Source organism: Xenopus laevis, chromosome 1L (genome assembly GCF_017654675.1).
Source record: "Xenopus laevis strain J_2021 chromosome 1L, Xenopus_laevis_v10.1, whole genome shotgun sequence".
Lineage (NCBI taxonomy): Eukaryota > Metazoa > Chordata > Amphibia > Anura > Pipidae > Xenopus > Xenopus laevis.
Window position 1 is genome coordinate 17982779 of NC_054371.1, and position 23872 is coordinate 18006650.

At 36.5% G+C, this 23872-nt stretch overlaps 1 long non-coding RNA gene and 1 gene segment (V, D, J or C); both read left to right on the forward strand.

Moving 5' to 3' along the window:
* Positions 1-23334, forward strand: part of LOC108697575 — a 321745-nt gene extending 298411 nt beyond the window's left edge. The window contains 2 exon segments of the V gene segment in view: positions 17368-17405; positions 22724-23334. Of these exon segments, the coding sequence occupies positions 17368-17405; positions 22724-23043 (358 nt within the window).
* Positions 86-2137, forward strand: LOC121402010. Its single transcript, XR_005966495.1, has 2 exons — positions 86-238; positions 1351-2137. It is a non-coding gene; the product is annotated as an uncharacterized LOC121402010 (long non-coding RNA).
* Positions 23335-23872: the final 538 nt, after the last annotated feature.

Consider the following 23872-nt stretch of genomic DNA (forward strand, 5'->3'; position numbering starts at 1 on the left):
TAGCCCCTCCCCCTGCTGGCTGGGCAATTGTTCTTGGAAGCAGGGCAGGGAAGAGCAATAGATTCTGAGCCTAGGAACAACTCCTGAGACAGCAAGGTGGATATCAGGCTTGATTGTTACTGTCTTACTCATCACTTCTCTATCACACCCTTCCCACGGAACTTTGCCAGTGCCTGTGCTACATTAATCGCTTTTGATTTTTAGTTAGAACCTTCTCCAGCACAATATTTCAGACAAGGTAGGGTACATTTACAATGGACAAAGGTTTGGGAAGGCTTAGCTGTTAGAGCAGGTGGGGGGCTGAAGCAGCCTCAGAAATGGCGTTGGTGAAATCATGGGGGCCTGAGTTTTTTTTTTACATGGGGTGCAGGAGCTCAAAGTTGCTTCATTGCTTTTCAGTACAAGGTAACACTTTGGGGGTTATTTACTAAACTCCGAATACAAAAATCACAAAAAAAAATCTGATTTTTTTAATATAAAATCAGACTTTTAAACAAATCACAATTTTTTAGGGAATTTATTAAACCCTGAGGATAGAAAAGTCTGAAAATCTGGCATCTCAGACCTGTCGAGGTTGCATATAAGTCAATGGGAGAAGTCCCAATGATTTTTTGATGTGCGCTGGGTTTCGTACAATACCCCGAAGTTTTCGCAGTTTTCGTGTGAAAATTCCGAAAAATCGTGAAATTCGTGAATCGTGGAAATCTGATTTTTTTTTTTTTACCGAAAAGCAAATTATCGGGAAAATGTATTAATAAATAAGCGTAAAAAACCAGAGCGGATTGTAGCAGAAAATATTGAGATAAATTTGGACTTTTGATGTATAACCCCCTTAGGGTGAGGGCACACTGAAAAAAGTGTTGCATTTTCAGATCAATCCTCACTCCATGTAGCTGTACTCGGGCTGATGATGATTACGGCTCAAGGGGGGGAGGAAGGACATTGAAGGGGGGTCCCAGTTATCACTCAGGATTTAGTTATTCTTTCAAGCAACTTTGGTGACAGTACACGATTCATTTTATAGTGAAATAAATCTCCAGACAGTCAGAGATGTGAGAGGGATGTGGGTTGGTGTTTTGCATAGAGACATTGTGTGGCTAAACTGCAGCTGCTATAAAAGTGCCAGTGTCCCTGTGCCATATTAATGATCTGTATGTGTCACAGTGCATAGATAGAGACATGTCTTATCCCACTTATCTACTGCTGCTGGGGATCATCCTGATCTTTATACAAGATGCATTTTTTGTTTTCTTTCTATATACTAAGTAACTGACCAGTGACCTTCATGTGCTATTACTTAACATAAACTCCTGTTGCATATTCAGTGCATTTTTATCTTGATAATTTCAGGTTCCTATGGGCAGATTGTACTGACTCAGTCTCCAGATTATGTCTCTGTGTCACCAGGAGAAACTGTCACCCTCACATGTAAAGCAAGTAGCAGTGTTGACGACATATTAGCCTGGTACCAACAGAAATCAGGGCAGGCACCAAAGCTGATCTATTGGGCAAGTACCCGACACACAGGGACCCCAGAGCGGATCAGCGGCAGTGGGTCTGACATTGACACCATTCTTACAATCAGCAGAATGGAAGCAGAAGATGCAGCAGATTATTACTGTGGGCTATATGGAAAGTTACGCAGTGATACAGAGCTGAACAAAAAAACCTCTCTGGCATAACTTCCTGTTACTTGAGATGCCACTGTCAGCCGTGATGCCTAAAATGTCAAAAGTCAAAAGCATGACGGGTGCAGTGTCGATTCCGCACCACTCCCTTTTGCCCCCACCATATACCTCCTACCCAATAACACACAGGTACACCACTGGTTTTGGAAAGAGATGGCCGCGGCTGTTTATTAACAGAATAATAATAATTAACCTGTATAACATTTTAACATTTTACACACCGTTTGTATAACAAACTTTTAACATTCTTTCTAATATTAATTCCCCATCTGAGGGAAAGAAGAATGGGGGTGGGGATGGCTGTACCCAAACTGCCAAGGTAGGTTCCTGTTCCATTTCTCCCAAGCCCCAAACTGGGCTGTCAACCTTCCCATGGGGACCCAGGCCTACCAAGCTACTTCCACTCCCTATGAAATACCCCCTTTTAACTTCCCCTTGTAAAATACCCTCCAACAACTGCGACATAAACAACCAGAATACAGGGAGGGCGGGCTGCTGCTTCCTGCTGCCTCCATGTCCCGGCGCTGAATGGTGAGTAGAATCACCGCCTTGATCCTTCCGCAAGCCCGGGAACCTTTCTATCCAATCAGGACCCTGCAACGAAAAAAGGGGGCGGGGCTTGGCGCTACTCCTAGGCCCCGTCAAGTCCCTGCTTCCTTTACAAGTCATTGGGTCCCAGGACCTTTAAACAGATTCAAAGTGATTAGAACATTAATTGTGATCTAGTTTTCTACCACTAGGCAGTAGTCAATTAGTTGTAGTCAACTTCGGGTTTAACCGATTGCCTGTAAAATGAAATGTGTATAATTATTACGATAATTAATTAGTGAAGCCTTATAGCCAAAATACCATGCATCAGGGTGATAACTCAAAGGGATACTGTCATGGGAATTTTTTTTTTTCCAAAACACATCAGTTAATAGTGCTGCTCCAGCAGAATTCTGCACTGAAATCCGTTTCTCAAAAGAGCAAACAGGTTTTTTTTTTATATATATTTAATTTTGAAATCTGACATGGGGCTAGACATATTGTCAGTTTCCCAGGTGCCCCAGTCATGTGACTTGTGCTCTGACAAACTTCAGTCACTCTTTACTGCTGTACTGCAAGTTGGAGTCATATCACCCCCTCCCTTTCCCCCCTCCCAGCAGTCTAACAACAGAACAATTGGAAGGCAACCAGATAGCAGCTCCCTAACACAAGATAACAGCTGCCTGGTAGATCTAAGAACAATAGTAAAATCCAGGTCCCACTGAGACACATTCAGTTACATTGAGTAGAAGAAACAACAGCCTGCCAGAAAGCAGTTCCATCCTAAAGTGCTGGCTCTTTCTGAAACCACATGACCAGGCAAAATGACCTGAGATGCACCTACACACCAATATTACAACTAAAATACACTTGCTGGTTCAGGAATCAAAATTTATATTGTAGAGTGAATTATTAGCAGTGTAATTTAGAAATAAATTGACACCATGAAATCATGACAGAATGACTTGTTTTACCAATATTTATTAAAACTGTATATGAATTAGAGCCTCATGGGGGCTCCTATACCTCCTGCCTCCCCACCCCTGCTGCCACAGGGTCTGCTCTCTAGTTACACCCCTGCTGACAAATATAGAAGAAGTGCATATGATGTCTAAAGAATATGTTGTGTGTCAGGGATGTGTGTGTACATGGGGGAGTATATTATATCTTCTAAAATGTTCCAGAATGTATATTTTGTGGCGTACATTGATCCTCACCTTAATTTATCCTCAAACTGCAACGGCATTTGTTACTCCCCCATCATTCCTAAATTACTTCCAAGGATGCGTGTGAGTAAGCAACACAGGTGTGAATATGTGACAAATGTTGGATTCCTGTCAAATCCCTATCTATACAATTTTACACAAATAGGCCCTGCAGAGGAGTAAAATTACTTTTTGTAACTTTATGTCCCCTCGCAAGCGCCTTTTTTTCCAGAGAAAACAACCCCAACCTTGACAGTCTCCCCTCATAATTTAACTCTTCCCTCCCTCTAACCAGTTTAGTTGCACTTAGTCTCTGCACTCTCTCCAGCTCATTTATATCCCTCTTAAGGACTGGAGTCCAAAACTGCCCCCCATACTCCAGATGAGGCCTCACCAGGGACCTATAAAGAGGCAGAATTATGTTTCATCCCTTGAGTTAATGCCCTTTTTTATACAAGACAGAACTTTATTTGCTTTAGTAGCCACAGAATAACACTGCCCAGAATTAGACAACGTGTTATCTACAAAGACCCCTAGATCCTTCTCATTTAAGGAAACTCCCAACACATTGCCATTTAGTGTATAACTTGCATTTATATTATTTTTGCCAAAGTGCATAACCTGCATTTATCAACATTGAACCTCATTTTCCAGTTTGCTGCCCAGTTTCCCAACAAATCACTCTGCAAAGTGGCAGCATACGGCATGGAACCTATAGTTCTGCACAATTTAGTATCATCTGCAAAAATAGAAACAGTACTATACCTGCTATCCCACAGCCACAGACCCATTCCCAGAGACTTTTATCCCACTGTTACTATAGGCACCATCTCTCCCTACTATACCAGCTATCCCACAGTCACACTCCCTTCCCAGAGACTATTATCCCACTGTTACTATAGGTACCATCTCTCCCTACTATACCTGCTATCCCACAGTCACACTCCCTTCCCAGAGACTATTATCCCCACTGTTACTATAGGCACCATCTCTCCCTACTATACCTGATATCCCACAGTCACACTCCCTTCCCAGAGACTATTATCCCACTGTTACTATAGGTACCATCTCTCCCTACTATACCTGTTATCCCACAGTCACACTCCCTTCCCAGAGACTATTATCCACTGTTACTATAGGCACCATCTCTCCCTACTATACCTGCTATCCCACAGTCACACTCCCTTCCCAGAGACTATTATCCACTGTTACTATAGACACCATCTCTCCCTACTATACCTGCTATCCCACAGTCACACTCCCTTCCCAGAGACTATTATCCACTGTTACTATAGACACCATCTCTCCCTACTATACCTGCTATCCCACAGTCACACTCCCTTCCCAGAGACTATTATCCCACTGTTACTATAGACACCATCTCTCCCTACTATACCTGCTATCCCACACTCACACTCCCTTCCCAGAGACTATTATCCCACTGTTACTATAGGCACCATCTCTCCCTACTATACCTGCTATCCCACAGTCACACTCCCTTCCCAGAGACTATTATCCCACTGTTACTATAGGTACCATCTCTCCCTACTATACCTGCTATCCCACAGTCACACTCCCTTCCCAGAGACTATTATCCCACTGTTACTATAGACACCATCTCTCCCTACTATACCTGCTATCCCACAGTCACACTCCCTTCCCAGAGACTATTATCCCCACTGTTACTATAGGCACCATCTCTCCCTACTATACCTGATATCCCACAGTCACACTCCCTTCCCAGAGACTATTATCCCACTGTTACTATAGGTACCATCTCTCCCTACTATACCTGTTATCCCACAGTCACACTCCCTTCCCAGAGACTATTATCCACTGTTACTATAGGCACCATCTCTCCCTACTATACCTGCTATCCCACAGTCACACTCCCTTCCCAGAGACTATTATCCACTGTTACTATAGACACCATCTCTCCCTACTATACCTGCTATCCCACAGTCACACTCCCTTCCCAGAGACTATTATCCACTGTTACTATAGACACCATCTCTCCCTACTATACCTGCTATCCCACAGTCACACTCCCTTCCCAGAGACTATTATCCCACTGTTACTATAGACACCATCTCTCCCTACTATACCTGCTATCCCACACTCACACTCCCTTCCCAGAGACTATTATCCCACTGTTACTATAGGCACCATCTCTCCCTACTATACCTGCTATCCCACAGTCACACTCCCTTCCCAGAGACTATTATCCCACTGTTACTATAGGTACCATCTCTCCCTACTATACCTGCTATCCCACAGTCACACTCCCTTCCCAGAGACTATTATCCCACTGTTACTATAGACACCATCTCTCCCTACTATACCTGCTATCCCACAGTCACACTCCCTTCCCAGAGACTATTATCCACTGTTATTATAGGCACCATCTCTCCCTACTATACCTACTATCCCACATCCACACTCCCTTCCCAGAGACTATTATCACACTGTTACTATAGACACCATCTCTCCCTACTATACCTGCTATCCCACTGTCACACTCCCTTCCCAGAAACTATTATCCACTGTTACTATAGGCACCATCTCTCCCTACTATACCTGCTATCCCACAGTCACACTCCCTTCCCAGAGACTATTATCCCACTGTTACTATAGGCACCATCTTTCCCTACTATACCTGCTATCCCACAGTCACACTCCCTTCCCAGAGACTTTTATCCACTGTTACTATAGGCACCATCTCTCCCTACTATACCTACTATCCCACATCCACACTCCCTTCCCAGAGACTATTATCACACTGTTACTATAGGCACCATCTCTCCCTACTATAGTGCTATCCCACACTCACACTCCCTTCCCAGAAACTATTATCCACTGTTACTATAGGCACCATCTCTCCCTACTATACCTACTATCCCACATCCACACTCCCTTCCCAGAGACTATTATCACACTGTTACTATAGGCACCATCTCTCCCTACTATACCTGCTATCCCACACTCACACTCCCTTCCCAGAAACTATTATCCACTGTTACTATAGGCACCATCTCTCCCTACTATACCTGCTATCCCACAGTCACACTCCCTTCCCAGAGACTATTATCCCACTGTTACTATAGGCATCATCTCTCCCTACTATACCTGCTATCCCACAGTCACACTCCCTTCCCAGAGACTATTATCCACTGTTACTATAGACACCATCTCTCCCTACTATATCTGCTATCCCACAGCCACACTCCCTTCCCAGAGACTATTATCCACTGTTACTATAGGCACCATCTCTCCCTACTATATCTGTTATCCCACAGTCACACTCCCTTCCCAGAGACTATTATCCCACTGTTACTATAGACATCATCTCTCCCTACTATACCTGCTATCCCACAGCCACACTCCCTTCCCAGAGACTATTATCCACTGTTACTATAGGCACCATCTCTCCCTATTATACCTGTTATCCCACAGTCACACTCCCTTCCCAGAGACTATTATCCCACTGTTACTATAGACACCATCTCTCCCTACTATACCTGCTATCCCACAGCCACACTCCCTTCCCAGAGACTATTATCCCACTGTTACTATAGGCACCATCTCTCCCTACTATACCTGCTATCCCACAGTCACACTCCCTTCCCAGAGACTATTATCCACTGTTACTATAGACACCATCTCTCCCTACTATACCTGCTATCCCACAGTCACACTCCCTTCCCAGAGACTATTATCCACTGTTACTATAGGCACCATCTCTCCCTACTATATCTGCTATCCCACAGTCACACTCCCTTCCCAGAGACTATTATCCACTGTTACTCTAGGCACCATCTCTCCCTACTATACCTGCTATCCCACAGTCACACTCCCTTCCCAGAGACTATTATCCACTGTTACTATAGGCACCATCTCTCCCTACTATACCTGTTATCCCACAGCTACAGTCCCACATGTAGGTAAGTGGAGCAACAAAAAGTGTGATGTCCCTCATTCCGTCACACGGCTTCATTACCAATTAAGTAGTGAACAGCACAGTGACTCCATGGGTAACACTTCTGCCTTGCAACACTGTTTGGTTCTGTCTTTGGCACTGTCTGCAAGGAATTTATATGTTCTCCCCATGTCTGTAAAATGTTCCTCTCACACTCGACAACATGTAATCAGATTAATGGACTTTTAGTAAGAATGACCATTGTGTGTGTGTGAATGTGATAGAGACCTCAGACTGTAAGTTCCACTGGGCCAGAGAATGATGTATATACTCTGGGAATCACTGCATAAATGTGCCAGTGCTACATAAATACCAGGAAATACATAAATAAAATTAGTTACACAGCCTAAAACCCAATAAAATCCATATTTATTATATATATATATTATCATTTAGCATTTATGGAATGCCACCATTCTTCTTGTCATAATTATGTATGTATGTGAGTATATATTTATAAAGCTCTATGTGTTCATGAAGAGGACAAGTATTATAATAAATATGTTTAAATACACAGAGATTAAGTACCATGAGGCATGAGACTCAGTAGGAAGGAGGTCCCTACCCTGTAGAGCTTACAGTCTAAGTTCCTTTGCTTAACAGTAATGTAGCTATTTAAGCTTGTCTACCCAGTTGATGGGAGTCATGGACACATGGCCAGACTTGCCAATAGAAAAAACCTTTTTCTATACCAGCTAAATTACAGGGGTTTGCTGGAATAGTCTAGGAGGTGAAATAAATATTCTGTACACAGTTAAGTATAATTTCTCTTTTGGTCAGTAGGTGGCAACAACCTAACATGAACCTTGGTTAGGACTCCGCTAGAGTGTTTAGATGACAAGGGAAGGTCCAAAAACAAGGGAGTGGAAAAGGAGGAAGGATCTCTTTAACCTTAGTAACATTTATTATTAAACATCTGAGATGGCTGTACAACCCAACCTTTTTTATTCAGAAGACATCTTATTTCCATCGCATTAAAAGGGTTATTAATCTTTAAATGGATGTAGAGAGTGATATTCTGAGACAATTTGCAATTGGTTCTCATTTTTCATTATTTGTGGCTTTTTATTCAGCAGCTCTCCAGTTTGCAACTTCATCAGTTTGGCTGCCAGGGTCCAAATGACCCTAGCAACCATGAATTGATTTGAATAAGAGACTGTAATATGATTAGGAGATGGAAGAAGAGTAATAAGAAGTAAAGTAACATTGAACTTGTAGCTATACAGAGCATTTGTTTTTTAGATGGTGTCAGTGATTCCGATCTGAAGGCTTGAAAGAGTCAGAAGAAGAAGGCAATTAATTCAAAAACTTAAAAAAAAAAAACCGAAGGCCAATTTAAAGTTGCTTAGAATTAGCCATTTTATAATATACTAAAAAGTAACTTAAAGGTGAACCACCCCTTTAATTTTACATAAAACTTATATGATAGTTCCCCTTTTTTGATTTTTATTGCATTACCCCATGTACATACTAACTTTACTTTTCAATTTCTGTTCAAACTGTACATCTTTTGTAATGCAGAGTAAACAATGTTGCAGTTCAAGGGTATTTACAGGGGTTGTTCACCTTCAAACACTTTTTTCAAGTCAGTTGGTTTCAGATAGTTCACCAGAAATAAAGACTTTTTCCAAATACTTTCTATTTTCTGTGTGTGACCTTTCATCTAATATTGAAGTGTAAATCTATTTTTTCACCTTCTAAAGCAGCTCTGGGAAAGGGGGTCGCCGACCCCACAAACTTCTTAATTGATACATTTAGTTGATATATTTCTTATCTTTGTCCCTGCTGAGCAGAATCCCTGAGTTTCATTACTGGCAGCTGTTAGAATTGATACAATAGTTGCTAATACTCCAGAGATGTTGATGTGAAATGATTGTATCAACTAAATATAGCAAATTGCTTCATTTCAGATGCTCCTGGATTACTGAGCTGCCAGACTGAGACACCAGAGACACAAAAATTGAAAATTTGAATTTGAAATTTAAAAAAAATTTTATGGTCAAAACTCTCATATTTTAATTGTGAATTATCCAAATTTGATTGGCGTTTTTAATCTAATTCTAATTTTGAGATTTATCAAACTCTGGCCCTTTAAAAATTCAAATTCAACTATTCGCCACCTAAAACCTGGCGAGTTCGTGTAAAATTCAATGGTTGAGGTCCATGGTCCAATTTGGACATGTTACTAGCCTTCCTGACATACAATTTTATTTTGTAGAAAAAAAACTCAAATTGAGTTTAGTCTAATTCAGTTCAAGGTTTTGAGACTTTAAAATTCATGCGCGTTTTAGATATTCTATTGTCTTATTAAATAACCCCCCAATCGAATTTTGAGAACAAATCAAATTTATTAGAGTTATAAAAAAACTCACATGAATTCGAAATTCGACCTTTAAGAAATGTGAGTCTGAACTTCAATTTTGGGAAAACTGTAAAAAATAAAAGATGGAAAGCAAATGAAAAATGTCTTTGTTTATGGTGAACTATCTGAAAACGACTCAACTGAAAAAATGTTTATACAGCCTCGCAGCCACTAGGGGGAAATCCCTACACATCTGACAGTTGCTGTAGAGCAATTATAGATAGAAGAATATAACGTGCTCACTTTATAAAGTAATTTTCCCCCTACAGTCAGTGATGTGAGAGGGATGTTGGTTGGTGTTTTGCATAGAGACATTGGGGCAAATTCACTAAGATTCGTAGTTGCGCCAGGCGCAACTTCGCCGCACTTCGCCACACTTCGCCAGGCGTAGTTTCACCAGCGCTCCGCAAATTCACTAAAATCCGAAGTTGCACACAGGGGTAGCGTAAGGTTGCAAAGATGCGCTGGCGTTAATTCGCCAAGCAAAGCGAAGTTACGCTAGCGATGCTTAATTTGCATACGGCGCCAAATTGAAGTTACAATGGAGGTATATGTAGCAGCACTACACAAGCCTGGGAAACCTTCAAAACATCAAATAAAATTTTTTTTTTGCCCTACACATGTGCCCACTGTATAGATAAGTTGCCATGAGTTAGGAAATGTAGGGGGGAAGGAGGGGAGCCCCAAAATTTTTTTCGATCTTTTTCAGCCTATCACCCATAATATAGAAAACACGCCAGCGTTTTTTGGGATTTAGAAAAAATTTTAACTTTTTTGGAAGCAATCCCTATCTACTCTATTGCGCTTCGCCTGGTCTGAGGTGGCGAAGGAAGTCTAGCGTAAAAGGTAGCGTTCAGTACACTGCGCGTGTTAGTGAATTTGCGTAGTTACGTCCGTAGCGAAAATTCACCAGGCGTAAGGGTTCGAAGTAACACTAGCGAATCTACGCCAGCGTTCGTTAGTGAATTTGCGAAGTAACGAAAATGCCCAACGCTAGCGAATTGACGCTAGCGTTCGGCGCTTCAGCGCTTAGTGAATTTGCCCCATTGTGTGGCTAAACTGCAGCTGCTATAAAAGTGCTGGGGATCCTCCTGATCTTTAGCCAAGGTCAGAGATTGTTCTTGTATCTTAAATATCTGACTATTTAGAGACAGTGATACTGATGAATTTGATTTCAGCATATAATTAGATCAATACTATTAAACAATGTGTTTCTTTCTCTTAAGATTCCTATGGGCAAATTGTTATAACTCAGTCCCCAGATTATGTCTCTGTGTCACAAGGAGAAACTGTCACTATCAGATGTAAAGCCAGTAGTAACATCCAGACCTGGATTGCCTTATTTAAACAGAAACCAGGGCAGGCACCAAAGATGCTGATCCACAGTACTAATTGCTGTCAACCTTGGACCCCAGAGAGGATCTGGTGTGCTTCTTTCTTAATTTGAATTGTTGCAGTGTTGGGCTTGGAAGCGGCCTGGGATATGGATGCACCCGGCAATATGAAGTAAGTGGTGTGCGGCAAATTCAAAAGTATTGCTGAACTATATAGAGATGAGATCAGAGATGTAGGGTGGGGCAGAGTTATGATGTGTTTTAAATGTCAGTGTCATTAATTTGAATTTTATTCTGAAAGGTAGTGGAAGCCAGAGCAGGGATTGGCAGAGGGGCATGGCAGAGGAGGAGCGGTTGATGAGGTGTATAAACCCGACGTTACTGTTCATTATGGACTGGAGAGGTCTCTGGCAGGGAAGCGATGTGTATAAGAAACGGATCCGCACACACGCTGATTAATGCAGTCGGGGAATATCCCCTTTTATTCAGCCACCAAACATCAACGTCCCTGGCAGGGAAGGCCAATTAATGGAGAGTTACAGGAGTCTAGAAGTGATATGATGAGAGAGTGAATAAGACTTTTGACGGCATCTTGGTTGATAAATGATAGTAAATGATCAAAGGTCGTAAAATTCAACCTTTGAGAAATAACCCCCCGGGAATCTTTTTTCATTCATCTCGCCTGTTATCTGTTTCCACAGAAATATTCAAGTGTTGTAAAGTACAGCTGATTTAATTTTGTCCAAAATCATTTTTTTCTGCATCGACCCAAATGAAAGTGCAATTAACCCTTTTTGAATATGTACAGTGAGGAGGCTTGTGGACATTTATTGTTCTATGTAGCGGAGCAAACTACTAACATAAATACAGAGTCTATATAATGGAGCACATTTAAGCCTATGGGGTAAATTTATCAAAGAGTGAAGTTCCGCCACTAGAGTGAAATTCCGCTGCTCTCAATTCATTTCTATGGGATTTTGAAAGGCGTATTTATCAATGGGTGAAGTGAATGTTCACCCTTTGATAAATACGCCTATAAAAATCCCATAGAAATGAATGGAGAGTTTCACTCTAGTGGCTGAACTTCACTATTAACTTCACTCTTTGATAAATATACCCCTATGAGTCTAGGACTAGAAATTGCTGTGCTGCCTTCAGCTAATTACAGAACCTAAGCAAGGGAGGTGGCATATTTTGATATTTAAGGATCAGCGTAATATAAAGAGACACAGTAAATGCTTAAGGTGTTAATATTATAAGAAATTAAGGACATTTGAAAAGCAGAACTATGCATGCTTGTAATAGGGAATAGGGGTACCTTTACATGTCTCAGGCCAACAGAGAGCAAAGTTTGTTCCTCTTTAAGAATTGATATTGTTTAGGCAAACACCCCAGTGCTCCTGTCCGACCACAGTACAGATGTGGGCTCCATTATCCAGAAACCTATTAAGCTCCTAATTATGTAAGGCCATCTACCATAGACTCCATTTTATCCAAATAATCCATATTGTTAAACATGATTTCCTTTGTAATAATAAAACAGTAGCTTGTACTTGATCCCAACTAAGATATAATTAATCCTTATTGGAAGCAAAACCAACGTATTGGATTTATGTCATGTTTACATTATTTAGAAGTAGAGTTATTGTGGCAGATTTACTAAAGGGCGAAGTGGCTAACGATAGTGTCAATTCGCTAGCGTTACTGCCATCAGGGACATTGCCAATTTACTAACGGGCGCAGGTGCCAGCGCTCATTTGCACTCTATTGCCAGGCAACAATTCGCTCTGTTGAATGGATGTTACTCCGCAAATTCACTAAAATGCAGATTTTACTGAATGTTACCTCTTTCCCCAGATTTGCCTTTGTCACCTCAGACCAGGTGAAGTGCACTGGAGTGCATAGATCTTTCTCAATTTTCTGTTACTTACATCATATTCTGTGTGGAAAATGCATCAAAGTTTAAAAAACGCTGGCAACTTTTCCTTTTTTCAGGGTGATAGGCTTCAAAAGTCCGGCGAATTGTCGACGATGCCCATTAAAGTCTATGGGCGTCAAAAAAAATGTTGGTTTTTTTGACGCACGCAGCCATACAAGTCTATTGGCGTCAATTCTGTGGCGAAACAAGGCGAAAAAATTTGTCATCCCTGGTAACCAGTAATCTCCATACATTTTCTAACATATGGAACATTAACTATACAGTGGGCTCATGTGTAGGGCATTATAACAGCTCTGTCTTTATTAAAGCGATCCTGTCATCGGAAAACATGTTTTTTTTCAAAACGCACCAGTTAATAGTGCTACTCCAGCAGAATTCTTCACTGAAATGCATTTCTCAAAAGAGCAAACAGATTTTTTTATATTCAATTTTGAAATCTGACATGGGGCTAGACATATTGTCAATTTCCCAGCTGCCCCTGGTCATGTGACTTGTGCCTGAACTTTAGGAGAGAAGTGCTTTCTGGCAGGCTGCTGTTTTTCCTTCTCAATGTAACTGAATGTGTCTCAGTGGGACATGGGTTTTTACTATTTACGACACTGCTATTGAGTGCTGTTCTTAGATCTACCAGGCAGCTGTTATCTTGTGTTAGGGAGCTGCTATCTGGTTACCTTCCCATTGTTGGATGATATCACTCCAACTTGCAGTACAGCAGTAAAGAGTGATTGAAGTTTATCAGAGCACAAGTCACATGACTTGGGGCAGCTGGGAAATTGACAATATGTCTAGCCCCATGTCAGATTTCAAAATTGAATATAAAAAAAAATTGTTTGCTCTTTTGAGAAATGGATTTCAGTGCAGAATTCTGCTGGAGCAGCACTATTAACTGATTCTTTTTGGAAAAAATGTTTTTTCCCATGACAGTATCCCTTTAAGGTTCCCTGAACATGTGTAATTAATAGTGTAAATGCAACCTATAACGTAAAGAAGTCCATACAACTTTAAATTTCCCCCCCATATGCAAATTAACCTGAGCGCAAGATCTCTAGCGAATTTTCGATAGGCAGAAATGAACGCTTAACATATCTTCACTTTGAATTGCTCGCATTACCGAAGTACCGCTAGCCAAAAGTCGCCAGCGTTCATCGCCCAGTACGAAACTCTGTATGTTAGTGAAGGCAAATAATTAAAAAAACTATATAAAAAAATAATGAAGACCAATAGAAAAGTTGCTTATAATTGGTCATTCTATAACATACTAAAAGTTAACTTAAAGGTGAACCACACCTTTAACATGTTTACACTTTAACTTGCCTTATGTCTGTGCCTCTGCAATGTCAACAGATGTGAAATTGGGGGATAAGTGTGTATTTTACATCCTCCTTGAACTCTGTCATTTGTTTTTCCTGCATTTTGTGTTATTACCAATGAACCTAAAGTTGAAATCAGGTCTTTTAAAGAAAGACCCCTCTCTGTGGGACTGAAACATGTCAGTCAAATATATAAATTACTTTAGTGGAAGCATAGTTACACTTTCCAGACACGCTCAGTTTCTTGGGCAGAAGCACTGGCGTGTTTGCTCCCAGAGTCAAATTATCATCCAACTACCCTGGAAGTAACTCGAATTCGATAGGTTACCACCTAAAACCTGGCGAGTTCATGTAGAAGTCAATGGTAGAGGTCTGCTGACCTATTTGAAAAGTTAATAGCCTTCCTGGCATTCAATTCGAATTGCGCTCAAATTCAATTTGAGTATTTTGGGTCGGTAACATTTGTTTTAACTTTAGACATTCGAGTTTTTTCATAAGTAAGATACCATTTGGGTATCGAGGTCATTCGAGGTAAAAAAAAAAAACTCTAAGGGGCAGATATAGTAAGGGTTGAAGTGAAAATTAAAAAAAAATTTTTTTTTTGGTCAAAACTTGAATTGTGAATTATCCAAACTCGATTTGAGTTTTAATGCAAATTTCGAGAGTTATCAAATTCTGGTCCTTTAAAAGTTCAAATTCATCTATTCGCCACTTTTAACCTGCCAAATTGCTGTATATGTCAAGAGAGAGGTCCAGGAATCAATTTGGTGATGTCAGCCTTCCTGACATTCAAGTTTTTTTTGGAGAAAAAAACTCGAATCAAGTTTTTTTTTTTTTTTTTGATTCAGTTTTTCTAATTCTAATCAAATTCGATTTGAGTTTTCGGGTCGATTAAATTAGTCTGAGCTGAGAAAATGCTGTTTTATTAATAAATTTCGATTGGTCGAATTTCGAGTTTATGGGAGTTTTAAAAAAAAAAAAAAAACTCACATGAATTTGAAATTCAACCCGTGATAAATGTGCCTCTAACATTCGACCTTTGAAAAATCAGCCCCATAATGTTGATATCAACCTTATTCAGTAAACATACAGTAGCATTGCTTTATAGCATTTGCTTTTATGGTGCTTTGTAAGAAACATAATAAGAGTTGACAGCATGTTAAGCTATTTATAACTGAAGCTCATTTATACCAATGCTATTTATAGGAATTTTCTTTTTGGGTGTTTTTTTAGTTCTTGTCATCTCTTAGTTACTAGCTTTTCTTTGCTTCAGGTGACTGATCATGTAGAATTGCACCTTGTGTTAGAAATGTGTCTTATTGGAACCTCTTGCTTATATTATACATGTTTTTGCACAGGCAGATAATACAGATTAAACACCGTGCGGACTTTCGGTGGAGGAACCAGGGTAGAAATCAAACGTAAGTAACATCTACCTAAGTCATTAAAATGCTCTGCTTTGCTGGGAATTATATTATGAAATTCAGTTTATTAGAGTATGTTAATGTTACTCAATGCTTCAACTAACAAAAGATATTTGGTTCAAATTTTTTAATTCATCCATAAACAATTTCACTGGTTAATCTCTGACTCTATCAAAAGATATAGATATATATGTATGTATAGTTTTTATATTTAAAAAGATATAGATCATACAGCATGTAGCTTTGGAATATTCCCTTTAACTTTAACACTATAAATCAGCTTTACGTATTTTCTATCAAAACAGATTGTTTTGTCTTCATTTCACTTATTTCTAGTTTTTTTTCAGAACAGTGAAAATGTATAAAATGTTCTTATAGTGTATAATGTATAAAATGTTTGTCAGGGTGTGATTTTGTTATCAAAACAAAAAGTTAGATAGAATAGCTGCAAAAATGTACAACTTAAAATGGATATTCTAAAAATACTGTTCATTATAAATCATGTCTGCCTTTTTGTTTCAATATTTTCAAGTCCATCATGTCCTTGTACTGTGTATATCCAACTTTGCTAAGGGAATAAAGATTAAGATTAGATGTTGCTGGGAGATGTTTTTCTCAACAGAAATTATAATTTTTAAAGTTTCAATGAAGCAGTAAAAAGTATTCAAACTATAAAGTTACCTTGCACAGGTACGTGTTCTACAAACCAAATATAAAATTCAAAATGCTCTCAAAAAAACTATGTTATTTTCCATAGTATCCTATTTATACAAAAAAAATTTTCTTTGTAAAAGTAAGAGAGTCTTGAACTAGTGTTAACATTTCAGACATAAATCAGAGGCAATGGCAAATTAATCTTGTTGCTTTTAATAAGCTTTAATAAACCTTTATCTGGAAAACTCCAGGTTCCAAGCAGTCTGGATTATAGATACTCAGTTAACTATTGAGATAAAGAATTGTTGTGGCCTTGACACAGAGTAGGTTTTTGTACAGGTTGTATATGGAAAGTAGTCACAGTGGTACACTTTTGGTAAAGGAACCAGGGTAGAGATAAAACGTAAGTATTCCTTTATAAGACTTATTTTATCGCTGTTATTCACTTTTTTCAGTAAATGTAATGGTAGTTTGATTTTGAATCGTTTTATTATAACTTTTAAATGTTTTTTTTTTTTTTCGTAAAAATGGTAGTGAAATAAGTATTTGTTTTGTATTTTTATTGGATTTTCCAGTTGCTCCTAAATCTCCCTAAATCTGTAAATGTCTTCTTCTTTCAGTCCATTTTTTTTACAGTGATAATGCAACTGCAATAATATATAGAAAAAGCACATTCTACTACATAACTGCTAAATAAGAGCTACTACTAAATAATTACTACCTAATAATGCACCACAGGTATAAAATAATGCACATTTCCTTAATCCTTTTTCACATTTGCCCTTTAGTACTAAATCGTCAAAGTCTCAAAGTATATCAAAAGTATAATTATCTAATTGTTAAACAATATTTTATATGTATTTAGACGATGGCTTATAATAGTGCTGCAATATACTTACAGTAGAGTAGGTTTTTGTACAGGGTGTATATAGTAAGTAGTCACAGTGGTTCACTTTTGGTAAAGGAACCAGGGTAGAGCTTAAACGTAAGTATTCCTTTATGAGAATAATTTCATTATAACCTTTAAATGTTTTTTTCAGTAAAAACTGTAGCTTGAAGCAAGTTTTTGTATTTTTATTGTGTCTTACAGTCGCTCTTATGACTCCGTAAATCTGTAAATGCAAAATGTCTTCATAAAATTATATATTCTTTTGGTCTTTTCAGTCCTTTTTTTTACAGTGACAAGGCAACTGCAATAATATATAGAATAAGCATATTCGACTAAATAACTGCTAAATTTCAGAGTCTCAGAGTATACCAAAAATATAATTATCTAATTTTTAAACAATATATTATATTTAATTAGATTTGCCCTTTAGTTCTTAATCGTCAAAGCCTAAAAATATACCAAAAATATAATTATCAAATTTTGAAATAATATTTTATATTAAATTAGATTTGCCCTTTAGTACTAAATCGTCAAAGTCTCAAAGTATACCAAAAGTATAATTATCTAATTGTTAAACAATATTTTATATGTATTTAGACGATGGCTTATAATAGTGCTGCAATATACTTACAGTAGAGTAGGTTTTTGTACAGGTTGTATTTAGTAAGTAGTCACAGTGGTTCACTTTTGGTAAAGGAACCAGGGTAGAGCTTAAACGTAAGTATTCCTTTATGAGAATAATTTTATTATAACCTTTAAATGTTTTTTTCAGTAAAAACTGTAGCTTGAAGCAAGTTTTTGTATTTTTATTGCATCTTACAGTCGCTCTTATGACTCCGTAAATCTGTAAATGCAAAATGTCATCATAAAATAATATATTCTTTTGGTCTTTTCAGTCCTTTTTTTACAGTGACAAGGCAACTGCAATAATATATAGAATAAGCCTATTCTACTAAATAACTGCTAAATTTCAGAGTCTCAGAGTATACCAAAAATATTATTATCCAATTTTTAAACAATATTTTATATTTAATTAGATTTGACCTTTAGTACTTAATCGACAAAGTCTCAAAGTATACCAAAAGTATAATTATCTAATTTTTAAACAACATTTTACATGTATTTAGATGATGGCTTATAATAGTGCTGCAATATACTTACAGTAGAGTAGGTTTTTGTATAGGGTGTATATAGTAAGTAGTCACAGTGGTACACTTTTGGTAAAGGAACCAGGGTAGAGCTTAAACGTAAGTATTCCTTTATGAGAATAATTTTATTATAACCTTTAAATGTTTTTTTCAGTAAAAACTGTAGCTTGAAGCAAGTTTTTGTATTTTTATTGGATCTTATAGTCGCTCTTATGACTCCGTAAATCTGTAAATGCAAAATATCTTCATAAAATAATATATTCTTTTGGTCTTTTCAGTCCTTTTTGTTACAGCGACAATGCAACTGCAATAATATATACAATAGGCATATTCTACTAACTAACTGCTAAATTTCAGAGTCTCAGATTATACCAAAAATATAATTATCACATTTTTAAACAATATTTTATATTTAATTAGATTTGCCCTTTAGTACTTAATCGTCAAAGCCTAAAAATATACCAAAAATATAATTATAAAATTTTGAAATAATATTTTATATTAAATTAGATTTGCCCTTTAGTACTAAATCGACAAAGTCTCAAAGTATACCAAAAGTATAACATTTTACATGTATTTAGATGATGGCTTATAATAGTGTTGCAATATACTTACAGTAGAGTAGGTTTTTGTATAGGTTGTATATAGTAAGTAGTCACAGTGGTTCACTTTTGGTAAAGGAACCAGGGTAGAGCTTAAACGTAAGTATTCCTTTATGAGACTTATTTTATCACGGTTATTCACTTTTTTTCAGTAAATGTAATGGTAGTTTGACATAAGAATTTATGTGTTTTATTGAATCTTACAGTTGCTCCTGAAGGTTAATAAATCTAATAAATACACTAAAACTGTAAAAATACCTTCTTAAAATATTTTTTTTTAATTTTACAATGCCAAACTGTAATAATAAGTGATATAAGCATGCATTATAACAATTAATAGATACTAAGTAGTTACTACCTTAATATGGACCAAAACTTTAAACATATATATCTTTTCTCTGTAATTTCTCATGGTTTTCCTTTAGTACTTAATCAGCGGAGCCACAAATGTAAACCTTTCATGGATAAATAATATTTTAAACATTTCTTTTGTATACTCACATTAAGTTTATGTATAGTATGTGAGTGGGAAGTAGCCAGGGTAGAGACTAAGAGGCACATTTATTAAAGGTCGAATTTCAAATTCATGAGGTTTTTTTTTTTTACTCTATTAAATTATAATATACTCGAAATTCGATTGGGGGGTTATTTATTAAAAAACATCTTAATAAATCTGCCCCTAAATGTAAGTAACTAATAGAAATCTTTTTTTCAGTCAATGTATATATAAATTGTCATATTTACTAGTTTGTACCAATGCTCCTTAAGCTATAACTAAATTAATAAATCAGTAAAATTCATTAATACTGTTAAAAAAATTACTTGTTCAAATAATTTTGTATTTTTTATTCAGGATTATAATTTTTACCCTAATGCCTCAGTAGTGTTGAAATAAAAACCCTTTGTCTATAGACACAAGTATTAATATTAGTACTCTGTGTAGTGACTAGATATAGTGATAACGGCAAAGTTGAAACGTAAGTATTGTCGCATTTGAGTTATCTTATCAGAACTTGTTTTCTTTTAAGAGTTGGTGCATGAAATTCATCAAAACTATAATACGATTATTTAAAAAAAAAAAAATAACATTACAGTATGTATATAGTAATGTGCTCTTACTCTTTATAATAGTAACACTCCTTTTGGATTATAATTATTAGATAAAATTTATATATAGAATTCCCTGTCCCCTGTTTAGACATATACTATGTAAACTTGTTTTACACTTTAATAACGTCAGCAATAACATTAATATTACAGCCACTTTCATTGGCTATAGAAACTGTAGCACTATAGGTTTTTGTACTGTGTGTATATGGGTCTTAAATGCAGTGGTACAGGAACCAGGGTATAGATTAAATGTAAGTACTCCTTGTAAGTTTTATCATAACGTTGTTTTCTTATTTTATCTTTATTATTAATCTTTTTTATACAATTGCAATAATAATTAGGTATTAGGTGTTAGTTATCCTTTGGTAATGTATTAAATAATTAGTATAGCAATTTTATTTTTTTTCCAATTGCCTTGTTTTTAAAAATAATTTCACAAAAATCGGTATATGAGTGGAATGCATGTTTTTGTAATCCTTTTACCGCCTTGATAAGAAAATAATTTTTTTTTAAGAAAGCTTGTCAATATAACATAACCATGTCCAGTTTGTTATTAACTTACCTTGAAATTGATTTAACATATAAAATAGAATTATAATAATAATTTAATTTAAATTCAAAGACTGAACACTTCTCAGAGTAACTTCATGTAATTTAATTTTGTAAAATTAAAAATAAACTGTAAAAACTATTTTATACTATTGCATGTATATTGATTTAAATTTACCAAAAAAAAAATACTCCACGAGATTACAATAACTAACCTTAGAGTGTCAATGGTACACTTTTTTATTAAAGGAACCAGGCTAGAGAAAAACAGGTGCCTCTTAATTAGCCAAGATAATTGTTTTTATTTTTTTAATAACTATTGTTATTATTTAAGACGAAGATATAAAATATAATAAAATTAGGAAATACTAATCATTAGGTAAAATATTTATTTCATATTTTTTTCATACAGGCTAGTTCTTATCAGGAAGAGTTCTGAATAGTTACAGTGGAACAAACATGCCATGTAAATGATTAATTCAACAACAAAAAAAATAATAATAATAATTAATCTGTAAGGAGTATGCTTGAAAATATTTTAATATACCACATTGATACTTCTCAAATGATATGCTCACATTTAACAAAGAGTGCTGATATGTTTCTTAAAAGCTTATAAAATATTAATGTAGTTGTTCAGGCAACAACCAGAAAAGACAACAAATGTCTTTGTTTTAGATATCACCAGCTTACTATTTAGAAGGCAATACCAAACCCTGTTGCACTCAATATAATTCAGTTTTCTATCTTGATACATGTATTCTGCCATGTTTTCAGTAGATGTCATTTGGCTTTATAAATGTCTTGCAATAAAACCCTTCTTTAAAAAAAATATTAAAAATGTTACACCCTATATTTGTAGTACTAGGGGTCAGGAAATATACATTTTTAGTTCTTTAATCTTAATATGGTCCTCTAGAAGCATCCTGTAATGCATACATATACTACATGTATCCATTTCTCAAACTCTGCTAATATACATAGCAGACTTACCATTGAAAATGTATACCTGCCCAATAAAATAAGAAACTTGATATAATTATTTAATCTTTGTATTTATTTGTAAGTTTATAAGACCTTGTAGGGTCTCAATGTTCCCAGGTACCCACAGAAGCATTTTTCTTAATGCTCTATAACTGGATTTCAGTAAATACATACATAACCTGTTTCTATTTAGAATTCCCTAACTCAAGACTAAAGTGTATCCAGCACATAATAAAGGGTCCTTGTAATTATCTTAGTTTTATATAAAGTAACATGTCATAATTAAAAGGGCATTAAAGCTATTCAAGCATAAAGGTTATAGTGCTCTCTATCGAGCTCCCCTCCTTTTACAATTGTTATGTTATGGTATTCAATTCTCATAGGAAGGTAAATTGTGTACAAAGTGCTACTTTTACATGGTGTGAATACTTATCCATATGAATGTGAGGTCTCCATAAATCACCACTATTCCAAGCTTACTTTTGGAATAGTATAAGTTACATTTCTACAATATAACTTAAGGGATATATTTCTCACTTTAGTTCAAAAAGTTTAACAGTTGCAGGATCTTATTGTCAACCATTTTATTCAGTGTTTTCCATATGTTTTTTTTTTTTTCCAACATGTTTTTATTTGATTATAACACATATAACATATGTTCACTTTTTGCAGTTATATATATAGCAAGAACAAGTGCTTATCGAAGTTGATCAGATTTCAAGAATGTTTTTACAACAATATGTACAAAACATACAGCTGTTTTCCATATGTTTATGTAAAAAGGTATAAAATGTTTATTCTTTACTTCGGAGTACAAAGTATATATGAGGTTTCCATAAATCCTCACTATCCCAAGCTCATTGTCCTGTTTTAGGTTAAGGTAAATTAGTTTCCTACAATGTAAGGGGTTCTTTTCTCAAGTACAAGTTGCACGACATCTTGTTGGTACTGTTTTATATGTATATGTTTTCATTTTTATAAAGTAAGTGGTGTAACATTTTTTATTTTCTACTTATAACAGGAAACGATGCCAAACCGGCAGTATTCATCTTCAAACCTTCAGACGAACAGGTTAAGGAAGGAAACCCAACAGCAGTCTGTTTGATAAACAACTTCTTTCCAAGGGATTTGACAGTCACGTGGAAGGTTGACAGTCAGGATGTCAGTTCCTCCGACGTTAAGACCAGTGATTTTATGCAGGAAAGTGATAGCACGTACAGCCAAAGCAGCATGTTGACACTTACCAAGGACAAGTGGGATAAAGCTGATAAATTTGAGTGTTTAGTTAAACACAAAACAGCACAACTGACACAGAGCTTTAGTAAATCACAGTGCTCATAATAATAGGGCTTAGGAAGCCTAATGTAACCCTATTTTAACTTTTTTTTTTTGTCTTCTCTTGCAATATTAATCTTTCTGTGCCACAATGTCTTGCATCACGATGCAACGCAATCCTCGAGAACTTAGAGGTTTAATATATGCACATAAATGAAACGTTTGTGATTGTGTTACTCATGGATGTCACTTTTTACAATAGTCCAATTGTATGGAAGGCTTTTGGACATGATTCGTTTTCTGCTTTTGTCTTGAAATGTTAAAAAATAAATAAAAAATCATTTTGCTTCAAAAATATATTTGTTGTTGTCTTGAATATAAGCTTCAATTCTAAAATATGTCTGGAAACAAAAAATATATTGCAGACAAGACATTTGATCCATACATGGTTTCGCCACATGTGCAGTTGAACTGTTTATACACCGATTCACAATGGAATCTTTAAAGGCAGGGGTCTATGTTAAAGGAAAACTATACCCCCAAAATGAACACTTAAGCAACAGATAGTTCATATCATATTAAGTGGCATATTAAAGAATCTTACCAAACTGGAGTATATATTTAAGTAAATATTGCCCTTTTACATCTCTTGCCTTGAGCCACCATTTCGTGATGGTCTGTGTGCTGCCTCCGAGATCACCTGACCAGAAATACTGCAGCTCTAACTGTAACAGGAAGAAGTGTGGAAGCAAAAGACACAACTCTGCCTGTTAATTGGCTCATGTGACCTAACATGTATGGTTTGTTGGTATGTTTGTGAGTACAGTGAATCCTACTATCCCAGGAGACGGCCCTTATTTTTTAAAATGGCAATTTTCTATTTATGATTACCCAA